Source organism: Platalea leucorodia (genome assembly GCF_965183815.1).
Source record: "Platalea leucorodia genome assembly, chromosome: 7".
NCBI lineage: Eukaryota > Metazoa > Chordata > Aves > Pelecaniformes > Threskiornithidae > Platalea > Platalea leucorodia.
This window is the reverse complement of record NC_138829.1, coordinates 70,626,031-70,638,992: the sequence shown is the minus strand read 5'-3', so window position 1 is coordinate 70,638,992 and position 12,962 is coordinate 70,626,031. Positions and strand designations below refer to the sequence as shown.

The 12,962-nt window shown below is 36.7% G+C and overlaps 1 protein-coding gene across 1 annotated transcript in view; it reads left to right on the top strand.

Annotated features, from left to right (window-relative positions):
* SHANK2 (SH3 and multiple ankyrin repeat domains 2) overlaps positions 1–12,962 on the top strand; it is a gene marked incomplete at both ends in the record, with an annotated part of 314,082 nt that overhangs the window by 43,029 nt on the left and 258,091 nt on the right. Inside the window, one exon of the mRNA XM_082317243.1 lies at positions 243–309. Coding sequence (XP_082173369.1) covers positions 243–309 — 67 coding nt within the window. The remainder of the gene's footprint in view (positions 1–242; positions 310–12,962) is intronic.

The following is a 12,962-nucleotide window of genomic DNA, read 5'->3' as shown; positions in this document are numbered from 1 at the left end:
TCAGTAAATGGGGAGCCGGGGGACTGGCAGTGCTGCTTACAAATAGATTGAGATATCATTTCTCAACATTGTTTCAGAACTGTATTGCGTGTAGTAGTTGCGGAATAGAAGTAATACACAGTTACTCCACTTTGTGACATGAAATATATGCGTATGATGTTTGTCAGTAATGTAACATGCATATGTTCCTACTTAATAAGTGATGGCAATATATTAATTGTAACTATTTTACAATCCTTTAGGTGGCTATAATAGCGGGAAATTTTGAGCTTGCTGAATATATCAAGAATCACAGGGAAGCTGATATTGGTAAGCAAAATATTTATAGACACTGAAAATAAGTTATACATGTTTAAACCAAGGTTTTGCAAAGATGTTGAATCTGATTCTATGTGAGATATGACTACAGGGCTGATGACAGTATCATTTCAGGGAGATTGTAAAGGTAACTTTTCTTTAAAAAATGAAGATGGGGAAAAAGCTGAAATGTTTTAAACATATGCTCTGAGAAGGAAAATTTGATAAGTAATGCAAAAGAGTGGTAGATGCTTTATTAGTATACATTAGCCAGTTTGGAACAGATTAAATACACATCCACATACCTGGCCAAACTGGCTCTTGCAGGCTGTTTTGGCATCAACCTAAAGCAGTTCTCAAGTAGGAATAGTTGGTCAGAAGAAGATAAAGAACTGTGCTTCTCTGCAATTAAATGAATATGTGGCAGAAACTGTCTATCCATACCCATAAAACCATTTCCTCTCCCCGAGTTTGGTGTGTGGCACTGGATGAAGGCTGGCGACAGGCGTTAAGGGCCCTTGACAAAAAACCTTAAGGCTTTTTAAAGATTTTTTTTACATAGAGAGTTTTGCCATTAAAATAAAAAACAGTTTGATAAAAGTGATTTCTAATGCAGTGTAATTAAAATGAACTAAAATGCTTTAATTCAAGTTAATTAACGTTCCACAGGAACATCCTGAAGTTGAACGCAAAAAGGCATTCCTTTTGCAGCAGGAGGGTCTGTAGAGTCAGTCGCCTGCACTGTTTTAACTCGGTGATGCAAATCTATGACTTGATAGCATTTAATTTATGTGGAAAACTGGGCCAGCTCACATGAAACTTAGGACTGTGAAAGAATTGCTCTGGATTAAGGCCTCCTTTCCATTTCCCTTCCTGGTTGCATATGATCTGCAGGGATATAGTTAAAAATGCTCTGTGGTAATGTGAATTCTCGTAGCACTGCGATACGTTGAACTCCTTGCAGTACGCGTCGAGAAAACTGGGGATACGTGGCATAAAAGTCATAACATCTGCATAAAAGTTCGTAGTGATTTGGAAGGTTTTTACATGAGAAAGTGGGATAATTCCTTTCCGTTTAAGAAGTCTTCATCCTTCTGTATTTATAAACAATCTGATGTAAAAAATTAACTAAAAATGAACCAGTTATTCCTAATAGGGTGAGCATCTTCTTGTTGTTTATATTTACATATGGCTAATGGTTTTATAACTTCATGAAGATGTTGAAATGAAAGGAAATGGTTGTTCAGAGTCAAATGTTCCTTTTATTTCTGCCATGTTAGTTCTTGATATTTTGGCTTGCATGTAGAGTCAGTGCAGAACAAGTACTGCACATAGACAGTACACAGTATTATGGTTTTTTTTCTCTAAATGAATTTTGTTCTCTTCAAAATAGTTGTGTACAATAAAAGAAAAAAAAAACTAGCAAAGGAATTACTTGCTAGTATTAATTGTGCATACACTTGCAGTATGAGTAACTAAAGTAAAAGTAACACTTACAGAAGTACACTTGCAAACAGTAGCCTCTAAACTGGTTGAAGTGAAACAACTTTGATGTTTATGTCATCATTTCTTGGACTGCCCAGTTCCACACCACTTTTCCTTTCCCCCGGCAAGTGCAGGTTCCAAGTTATGTCAATGTGTGGGAGAAACTGGAACGTAGTTATGAAGTCGATGGATGAGACAGTCCAGGAAACAAGTGACAGCCACGTGGCTGAGGCTTTAGGCAGAACTTATTATTGCTGACTGTAAAATCTTTCTGCAGGATTTGGTGATTTCTAGAAAAATGCTTAGAAATATATTCTGTGGGAAGATTCTCTAAATTTTCCTGATGCCTTCACTTTTCCACTGAAAAATAGAAATATTGATGCTTCCATGGTTCACTTGCATTTTTTGCAAGATTGTGGTGGATTGCATGTAACTTTAAATTAGTAGATTTGTCTTAAAGAATAAGCATTATGTTATGTTGTTTCCTCCCAGCTAATTTAATTTAGCTGGGTATTTGTCCCTTAAGATTTGTTACTAAAAAAAAAAAAAAAAAAAAAAAAAAAAAGGTGAAGTCATCAAAATGTCTACTTCTGGAATGTCTCCCAGTTTAAAAAAAATAAATAAATCAAAGAACAATATCCTGAGCAGAAAACCTGAGAGCTAGTATGATGATGAATGTGCAGAATAATGTCAGCATTTAAACCTCAACAAGTTGGCTTTTCTTTATCTTACTTGTCCAGTTATCGACTATATTCCTGTAGTTTTGGATGTATTCCAACATGTATCATTTGAGTAATGTACCTTCTTAGAGCCCATAGGCAACGGAGTGGGAAGGAATAGCAAAGAGCTTGAGAAGTATCCTCGTGAAGATAACAAGGACAGATCATACTATGAGGTCTCTTGAGAAACGTTTCATCTTTCATCCCTCAGAAAGTGTATTTTTGGTTAGATATTGCATTTTGATATTGAACCAGTTCATTAAACCTTGTTATTATTTTAGGCTCATTTAATAATTGTAATTACTTCATATTTTGTAATTATTTAAAACTCATCTAATAAGTTACAACTGTGGGAAGTTCTTTGGAATATGTGCAGCTTCGGGTGGGTCTCTTTTTTTTCTATGGAGGTTTAAGCTGGTAGATGATGAGCTGTTCAAGCATTTAATAGTAAGCTTATCAATGATATTCATGATTATTCACAATAGCATTCATTGGAAGGAGGGGCTGGTGATGCATTGGGAAAAACTCCACATTCCTCTTGATTCATTGGAAAAAACTCCACATTGCTCTAGGAAGATTTCCGACCCTTTTAACTTTTAGTGATCTTCATACACAGTATCTTTAGCTATAGATACTTTTAAATAGATACTTTTAAATAGATACTTTTAAATAGCTATAGATACTTTTAAATACTATTTTTTCCAAAAACAATCTACCTACTTTCCTGGGTATGTTGTCTTAAGGATGGGAAAATTTTAATTGGTGAGAGTGATTGGAGGCTGGACCTAACTTAGTAGTTTCAAGAGCAGTTTTTTATCTGGTGACAGAAACAAGTATTTACATTTTTCAAACCGAAGGACCTGAAACATGAAAAATAATATTTGCTTGAAATCTCTAATCTTATATAGTGAGGAACTACACTATCCGTGTCCATCTGTTTTGACATGTGCTAATTAACATTATTCTTAGATAATGTTGTTGTCCCAAACTACTGCAGTAGGAAGTCACTTGTACTTTCAATGCAGAAGGTATTACGTGGGTGTCTTCCAGTTTGTCAGTAGTCACAAAGCTGTTTCAAGTAACGTTGCCAAAACTGCAATTATAAGGATCTAACAGCAGTAATGTAATGCTTATGATTCATGGTCCTGTGCCATGCATTGCGGTGAATGAGCTGCTTTGTTCAGTGGCGGAGATCATAGCTCAACCTTTCTGCAGAAGGAGGGTATCACTGCCTGTGGAGTAAAGGGATGAGTCTGCAGCGTGCCGACAGCAAAAGCACTACATCTCAACGCACTGGTCCACAAGACCTCCACGTAAATAAATATATATATGCTTAAGTGCTGGGTATATCACTTATTATCTATTCCACCTTTGCCTGCTACTCATATTTCATAGGCATTTAGAGTAGAATACCATTTTAAGCCGTACGTGAAGTCTGGGATTGTTCAGTTTAGAAGAGGCTGAATTGCATGCCTTAGAGGGAGTCTTTTTTTTTCATTTTATTTTATTTTTTTTCTTGGCCTGGATCCGTGCCAGATTATAATGCTAAGGCTATCCCTGTTGTTGAAGATGATGGAGAAGCAGCTCAGGTGCAAAATGACCAGGGTATCCTCTAGCAGTAGAAAATTCTAATTTACGGCAGAACTACTAAATCTTTGTTCTACAGACAAATCCCACAGAGATTGTCCTTCCTTTTTCTTTTTATTTAATTATAAAGCACTTATATTAGACAAAGTTGTTGAAATGCTGAAAAACTAGGCATATATAAAATAAGCTTCTTTGCAATAATTGTAAGACTTCACACTGTTCTGTAAAAAGAAGAAAACATAAAAATATCTATTTTAGAGCCAAAAAAGGCAAAAATAATGACCCATGTTACTGGAGTAATGCGACATCGGACTGTAAGCAGAGGGATGTTTGTTTAAGGTGTGTAGTGGCTGGGTATCTCGCTCAGATCTTGCCAGATAAAGATGTCTACTTAAGGCCAATATGAGTGTGTATGTTTAGTCAGAGAGACGAAGTCTGTCTGTTTCCCTTTTATAGAAGCAAAATAGATTAAAGTTTGCATCCAAGACAGAAGATGTAGGTGCCATTGGCAACCTGATTAATCTGAGGAGTCCCTACCTAGGCATCTGAAAAAAAGAAAGAGGAGATTTTGCCAGTAAGGTTTCTCAGCTACGTAGAATTGTGCTATAGAGGCCATGCAGTTGGCTAAGCTGAGTGTGTTTCAAGATAGATAAGGTCATGTAGAGTTTCAAAACCATCAGGAGGGGTCAGAGCTGGTAGATGTACTCTGAGACAGCTCTGAGGAGCAGCACTGTGGTTGAAGAGCATGTACCACAACGGCCCTACCTACCCGTCTCCACGTTGTTTCTTCAGTCTGATTTCTCTCACATCGTCGTTCTGGATGGGTGCAGCTCTCTGTCTCTTGGATAATTCCACAGAGGAAGCTCATGATGAAATGAGGGGCAATTCGTAGAAGGGAGAGACCTGGAATCCAAACCCTCTGACTCTTCTCCTGGCTCTGATCTACAGTGTGTAAACGTGCAGGCAAGGTTGCACTTAAAGCAGTTCTGTTCCTTTTTGGCTGTAAGCCCTTGCGTCTCCCAGCAAACTGGAGTTTTGTAGAACCTGCTTCCGCTTAGCCATGATACCAGCATAAAAATCTGTTAGTTATTCTATCCTATTAAAAAAATTGCCCTTTTCCTCTGAAAGTTCAAATCTGTGTGGGTTCTCTCACACATGTTCTCCCTTCTTCTATCAGCACGTCGCTTCTTCCTTACCTTGCTCCTTTTCCCACCATCAATTTCCAATTAATCTTTCCATCTCAGGTAGTACGTTAGGTGTCTGGGTGACCAGTTTGTCAAAACCGTGGCATGAAAGGTATTTAGCACAGATAACGACTTTTTTGTCTTGGTGCTGCTATTTTCAGAAACAAACTGAGAAAAAAAGCCTTGCAAATGATTCCTGTGGCTTAGTACAATAAAAGACACCTTGCTGTCATTAACAGAGAAAGTTCACGTTAGTCTTATTTCACACAGGGATGATGCAGTTTTGCAAGAATAAATTGTACATAAAAGATAAAGGATTCAGAGGAGAGGAAAAAAGGATATCAGTAAAGGATTAAAAACAAGATCCAGATTTCATTGCATTTATTTCTTTTATGAGGTTCTATACATCAGGGAATCCCTTTTGTTTTCTTGACAGATGTTTGAAAGGTGAATAAAAATTGCCATATCCTTTAAAAAGTAATCCTATTTGAAACAAATTAAAATAATATTTTTCATAAAGCAAGAAAACCTATTACCATAAGGTACTTAGAAACTTGTTTTACAAGCAGTATGGAATACTTCATATAGCTTCTCAGATTATTGCAATTCATCATGCCCCCAAATTAGTTTTTTGAGGAATAATAACAACATTAAAGCAGCTTATTTTAATTATCACTTATTTTGAAAGTCTTTGGAACCCAGAAGTAGCTTGCAGCTCAGTGACTTTTGTTCCATCTTCTTTTCTGCTTTGAGGAAGGCATTACATATACGCATCATTAAAAAAACAATAATAATGTCCCTTTTTAAATTTCCTTTTTTTTAACAAGCTATAGCACATTTATAATGTATTTAACTTTACGTGTTTATTTATTGCAAACTAAGAGAAAGTAATGGATTAAAAGATGTGATGAATAGAAAAGTTAATCCCTGATTGTTTTCATCCAGCCTGCAGCTGTCTGTGAGTAAATGAGCACAGCAGATTTAGGAAGCATTTGCTATACAGAATTTACTATGGCTTCTATAGGATGGAGGTACAAACCCCAATCATATACGTAAGAATATTGAAGCTTTCATTAGATATAGATATGCAGATACTAAGTATGTTGCAAGCTGATAATCCTTTGACTTGGATAACCTATTTTTAAATCTCTCTTTTGCCTTGGTTCTTTGTGATGAGATGAATTTTCAGATGGATTAAATGACATGGGTTGTTCTTCTTCAAGTGAACAAGGTTTGTTTTATATTGTACATCTTGTCCTTCAGCAGCTCTGAAGCTAGAAGCAATAGGATTCTTTTGTTTTATTTTTGTTTGCTTTTTGCTTTAGAAAAATGAAACACATTGAGCTGGTGTGCGAGTTTTTGGTAGTTGATTAGCAGACTAACTAATACTTGGATACTGTTGCTAGGCTTCAAGTCAGAGTTCCTGTATTCCTCTATAATTATGCAGAGATATGTGTATGTGATGGTTTGTCTGTGCTTTCACATGGATTTTTTTTTTTTTTTTTTAAATATTGAAAATCTGCTAATATGGTAGGCTTATCCTTTAAAATATACATATTCCACACTGGGCAATTGCTGTTAAAGAAAACATTTTTCAAGTATGAGTAAAAGTATTTATTTTTATTGGAATTGTGACTGTGAACATCCTAAACGTTCATTTTATTGTAGAATAAGCAGAACAGGTCTTTCAAAACACAAGGATATTAGTTGGTTTGTGGTAAAATTGCTTTTCTAACCCATTTTCTTTAATTAGATCAGAGTGATTGAGGTCAGCAATCTTGGTTTTTCAGCTGCAAGTGTCTCTATTAAATGCTAGCTGTCCCAATGAATATTCTGTTTGTTTACTTATTTATTTTGGTTTGGGGAACCATTTAGTAATTTTGATTTTCATAAATCAAATGCCTGCAGAATACTTCTCAAGTTAGGGGAAATCATATTTAGAAAGATAAAAGCAGAAACAAGAAAAGGCAGTAAATCAAAAGACTTAAAAATCTACAAAACTGTCAGCAGCATGCAATGACTTGTTCTATTTTTATCGCATGTTACTTAATAGAAGCAAAAGGGACACGAGCATATATTGTAGTCCTGTGTATTTGTCGTTTGAATGTGCATAGCATTAACCTGTTTCATATGCTAGTGGGCATTTTAAGGTGGAAAAAGGGTGATACTCGTGTAATCAGGGTGGCAAAGACACCGAGATCTTCATTGCCCACATTTTAAATGCATATTGTTTGGTAGATTGTCATAGTCCCATGTTCCCTTTTGCAGTTTCTTTCAAATACCTCTGCTGAATTAATAATTATTTCTCATGTCCCTAGAAAAAAAAACATTAATGACATTAATGTAAGCTGGGTTACAACCAAATGAATATTGACTGGTATGAAATACATTTGTTGCTATTATTTATCTGTTTTTCTCCGAAGGGTTGCAAGGAATAGAATGTCATATGCTCAGTCTTGCTATGTGCTAGCAAACAAATTGGAAAACTGGGAATTGTGATCTGTTAATGTAATTACATACCGAAATGTAGGACAGAGCTTGAAAAACTTACAGTAGTTTTCTTCTTCCCTTTGATCACAAGTCTTTTTTTTTCTGTGTGTGTATTAGTACAAAATTGTGCAGTAATTGGTTTTATTTCGAAGTTCAAACTTTATTTTCAGAAGTTGGTTATTCTTGTTGGCCTTTGAAGTTCGGTGTATTCTGTGCATATAATGTGGAGCTGCATGCAGAGTAGCGCAAATTATGTAGCGCATGGTCACTACCTGTGATTTCTTAGGCTTATTTTAAATTTTGAGCAGGAAAGTAAGGCGAGAACTGATGACACACGTAACTGCTGATGTAAGTACAGTAGATTTCAGAATGATATGGCCTGGTTTTGTAAACCAGTGTGTAGTGTGTCCTTGCCACTTGCCAGGTAGGCAACGATTGCCACAGCTACTCCTGTTACAGTTTATTTTACAGACTGAAGAAGAAGAAGAACCTTGTAATTGAGCTGAAAACAAACTACTGGAGGAATCCCAGGCCATCTTCAGTGTCCTTGAGCTAGTTTTGGTCTCGGGCAAGAACTCTGTGGTCTGAGCAGTGGGTGCAGGTCATGCAGGGCTCGCTGGCTTATCCACATCTTCTTCCTAGAGATGATTGAGATGTTTGGGAGGGTGGCAGAGGAAGGTGGGGAAAGGAAGGGGGAGAATTGGTAGGTGTTTCGGTCTTGCCCCTGTCTTCATGCTCAGAGCCAAATGGTTGGAAGTGTTTCCAGGGCCCCCAGCTCCCGCTTCCCCCAAATGTGGGTTCTAGCTAGCTCCTAGTCCGCTAGCTCCTCGTCAGGAGAAAGGCTTCTCACCTTCTCTGCGTCCTTCTAGGCTGGGACCATTATATCCAGTGGTTGGGAACTGTGCTTTTTTTTGGTAATGTTCCTATCATCAGTGTGCTGGTTCATCAGGGAGTAGGGGCAAGTTACCTTTTCCATGTTCTTAAAGGATATGCGTGCCATAAGGCATGGTCCTTTCATCGGTATTGGCTTTTTTTGCTTTTGTTTTTTTAATAGCTTTCACTGGCTTGAGACCATTGAGGTAGGAGTGTACAGGGGAGTAGAATCAGAGGCCATGTACAGAACTAGTGCAAGTCACTGAATTTAAAAAAGAAATAAAGCCTTAAAGCATAATCAGTAGGAAAAATGATTTGAGTATACCAGGGATAGTTGCTCTGACTGGGGACAAAGATGGAACATACTTTTTGTACATCAAACAGGTTATCAAGTGAATAAGATTAATTTCTTGCTTTACAAAAAAATAAAGTAATTGAGTGGATTGTACTATCCTCAAAAATTCTGGTGAAATACATAAAAGGATAATGCCATTGAGCTAAATAGGCAGATCGAGGGTCATGTTATGAGCAGACAGAACGCAAGTACCCCAGAACTCTCAAATGCTGAAATTTTGAACTAGTATTTCTGCCAAACTGGAATTTATGATAATGATTTTCAGTTACTCCCTGTGAGTGAAGTTCACAGTGTTGTTTAACCTGGTGGCTGGATCCTTCTAACCCCAGTAGCTCCCCTCGGAGTTGCTGGAAATGGTCAGCAGATGACCCATCCCTTGGGAGTCTGCTTTCCGATTCAGTCTTTCAGACGAGGTGCCTGATCCCGCACCAGGCTGTCTTTGGGGGACAAGGGCAGGTACTAGAATAAGTTAAGGAGCTGAATTAGGCTGAGGGGATGCAAAAAGAAAGTAGTACTTCTGAGTTTATATGGGATCTGAAATTTGTTCAGTGATCTCTGATTCAATTTTATAGGTCATAGATCATAAAACTGGAAGAGGTTTATGTGATCATGCTGTCTGACCTTCTCCGTAGTGCAGATTACAGAATTTATATTAACTAATTCCAATTTGAACTGGATTGTAACTAGAAAAAAACATTTTGTCGTGTTAAAGACCTGCAATAACGTAAATGGGATTTGGAAAATTGTATCCTAGTCTTGTGATCTGATATTTTTGGATCCATTTGTTAATTGTTCTAGAGTTAATTACCCCTTTATTAAACAGACATATCTTGTTTCGAGTATCAGCTTGTCTGGCTGTCGCAACTGGACCCTGAGTATATCTCAGTCGTCTCGACTCTACTGCTTCTGTGCCCACATTTCTCTTCTAAAGTCTTCTTTCTTAGCAACAAGGAGCTGATCTCAACCTTTGGAGAGGAAAAACTGAGGAGAAGATGTAAAACTTGAATGGAGGTCTAAATTGAATATACGAAACTATCACGGACTTTGTGGTTTTTATTTCTATTGCCGTTTGATCAGTACTATCTTAAGCGCCTTTCTGCTAACTTTTCTCAGGGTCCACTAAAAGCTGTATCCCGAGACTTTCTATAATGGTGCTTTTTTTAAGAAGGTATGCCCTTTGGAAGTATGTGATCAGTGCATTTCAATTATGATATATATAGGTCTCTATGTAACAAACAGGAGGGTTTGGATGGCAACACCAATATTAGGGTATTAGAGGGCCCACACGTACTATGATAAGGCAGGGAGCCTTCAATGCAGGTGTAAGATATGAGGCAGCCCAACAAGGGATAGTTCAGAAGAAAAATTGTTTGAAGTGTCTCACAGAGTATTCTAGTATTCCTGAAAAGTTAATGTATTTTCTTTAAATCGTTTTTCAACATGAGCCTCAAGAGCTCTCTAAGATTGTGTCAAACGCTATGCGGGATTTCAAACAGTGAAACAGTGAAGCCAGGTCAAAAATAGAGGTAGGACAAATGGAGAAAGAGATGTGTGCAGAATCCCGTGGCTTTCTGTTTCTCCCATTTACAATGGTGAGAACACAGGAAAAAGAGATGAAAGAGCATGAAATAAATGCTGGAGTTAAAAAAAAAAAAAAAAAGGCAAAATAGAGATTGAAAAGAATAGACAGAAATGCTTCCTGAAGAAAATTCCTGTGTTTTCCAAAGTAAATAGAGATGGACTAAAAAAAAAAAAAAAAAAAAAGGAGGGGAATGAAAAAAAAAAGAAACTCTCGATATAATGTAGGTCCTTATGCTGAGCACTTCATCACAAGCCTTTTTATGCACCCAATAATTTCCTTTATATGATTAGGCTACCAGTAGACTACAAAGTTAAGACTAATGGCACAAGGGGGGGGGATTTGTAACTTCTGAATACGTGGATTTTTATGTGCCAGTGTATATCTTAATTGTTGCGTTATTGAAAATAATTAGGTTCAATGTAACTCCCAATTGGGGAAAGGAACATCTTCCATGGACTAATTGGATTTCCATGAGGATAGCCTTCCAAATACAGAAGCAACTTGATTACATTGCCAATCATATAAAACAAGTATATGTCTGAATAAAAAACTTTGTATGAATATAAAACTAAGTATTTGTATGGGCTTAGTGATTGCAAGGATAATTTTTTTCTTCTAGATCGGTTCAAATAACCTTTTAAAATTGTGCTTTTCAGTAATAGCTGATATCCTCCATTTTGAACAGCTTTATTACACTTCAGTGACTGCCTTACTTGGAACTCCTCTTTCTAGTATGCTAAATTTATATTTATATCATTTTTAACAGCTAAACACACTGGTTTTCTTCCAAACTAGATTATTTATCAAAATTAAGTTGATGTTATGTTTTCCATTCAAAATACAATAGTTTGGCAATTTACCTTAAGAACCGAGGCTTCACTGGAAAAATTTAATATCTTATGAATAGTCTGATTTTCATAACAAGGTATTAATGTCAGAATTTTCATGAAAATTGATCTGGTAATATGCAGTCTCTTTAAAAGGAAATAGTATCCTCGTAGAAGACCATTTGTTGTCAAATTATAGATGAGGCTTGATAAAGGGATAGGCTTTGAAGCATACTGCTTTGTAATGAGTGTAATATTTCACACTGTATTTCACACTGTTCACAATATTTCACGCTGTTGCTGTTACTCCATTTATATCTCAATCTCCTGAGCTATGCCGGAGTTGACAGTCTTTCCCTTGGAGTTCAGGATAAGCTGTATCTTTTTGCAGTCAAGGTTTTGTCACGCTGTGGAAGATATCTTCAGATTAAACCCTTCCCGAGTATTTAACTCAGATCTCTTTAGGATCTTGGACAGAGTCCCCAGAAAGTCCAAGGCCATTGAAACTACTTGAACCTTTTCTGTCATTCCCTCTCTATTTTAATGAGCTGGTGTTTGGAGATTTTTTTCTTTTCCCTCTTTTGTTTCATTGCCAGATGTCCACTTCATTGAAAAAAAAAAAGTTTTAGACTATTTTTCTGTATTTTGCAGTTCTGAGGGCAGCTGAATCAGAAGGATGTCTTGTTTACTGGTTTCTGTCGTTCTCTCCAGTCACAAGTGGTGGTCCTAAAGGATGTATACATTGTTTGTTAGAGTAACTGTTTTTTAAGGGTATTGGAGAAATAATTACTTTGGAGTTATCTGGCTTTGTGTGTTTTCAGGAATAGTTGAAAATGTAAATTATTTCTAAACATAGTAATGTAAGACAGAACTTATGGATGGCACATGTTGTTAAGGGATGACTATTTTAATTTCTTCAATTTCCAAGTTAACCAATTAGACAAAGTTTTATTTACTAGCCAACCTAAACCTATTTTTGTATTTGGGTGTAACTATAGATATAAATACTAATATATAAACTGGTTATGGAATGAGCTTATTGTTTTGCACCTCTTTCTCTGGAGCATCTCTCTCTGCTCATTCCCTGATACATGGATGAACACCCTCCACCTGGACAGTTGCAAGTGCCAGACGGGGCCGTGCACGCCAGTCTCCCGCAGCCTGCCCAGGGCAGCGTAGTTTATATGCCTGGGAATCCTATTGGTGTGCAACAAGATTGTCTTCTACGTGAATCTCTGTTCTGTTTTGATTTTTTTTTTCCTTATTCTTTCTATATGTGACTTGATAATTTCATATGCAGGTTTTGAAGTCAGAAGACTATTTTCTGCTCCGTTTTATATGTAATGTTGCTGAAATTGTTCAGAATTTTTCATAAAAGACAGAATTATGATAGCGTCTTGATTCAGAAGAGGTTGCAGGTCAATATTATCCAGCAGAGTGGCTATAATTGGGTGAAATCCATGCTGAATGAAAACAACAAAAGATTTATTGAATTGAAGAAGCAGGAAGATTTAGAACGTTGAGACTGTATTATTTGTATGTGTGTAGGAGTATCTCTGGTTT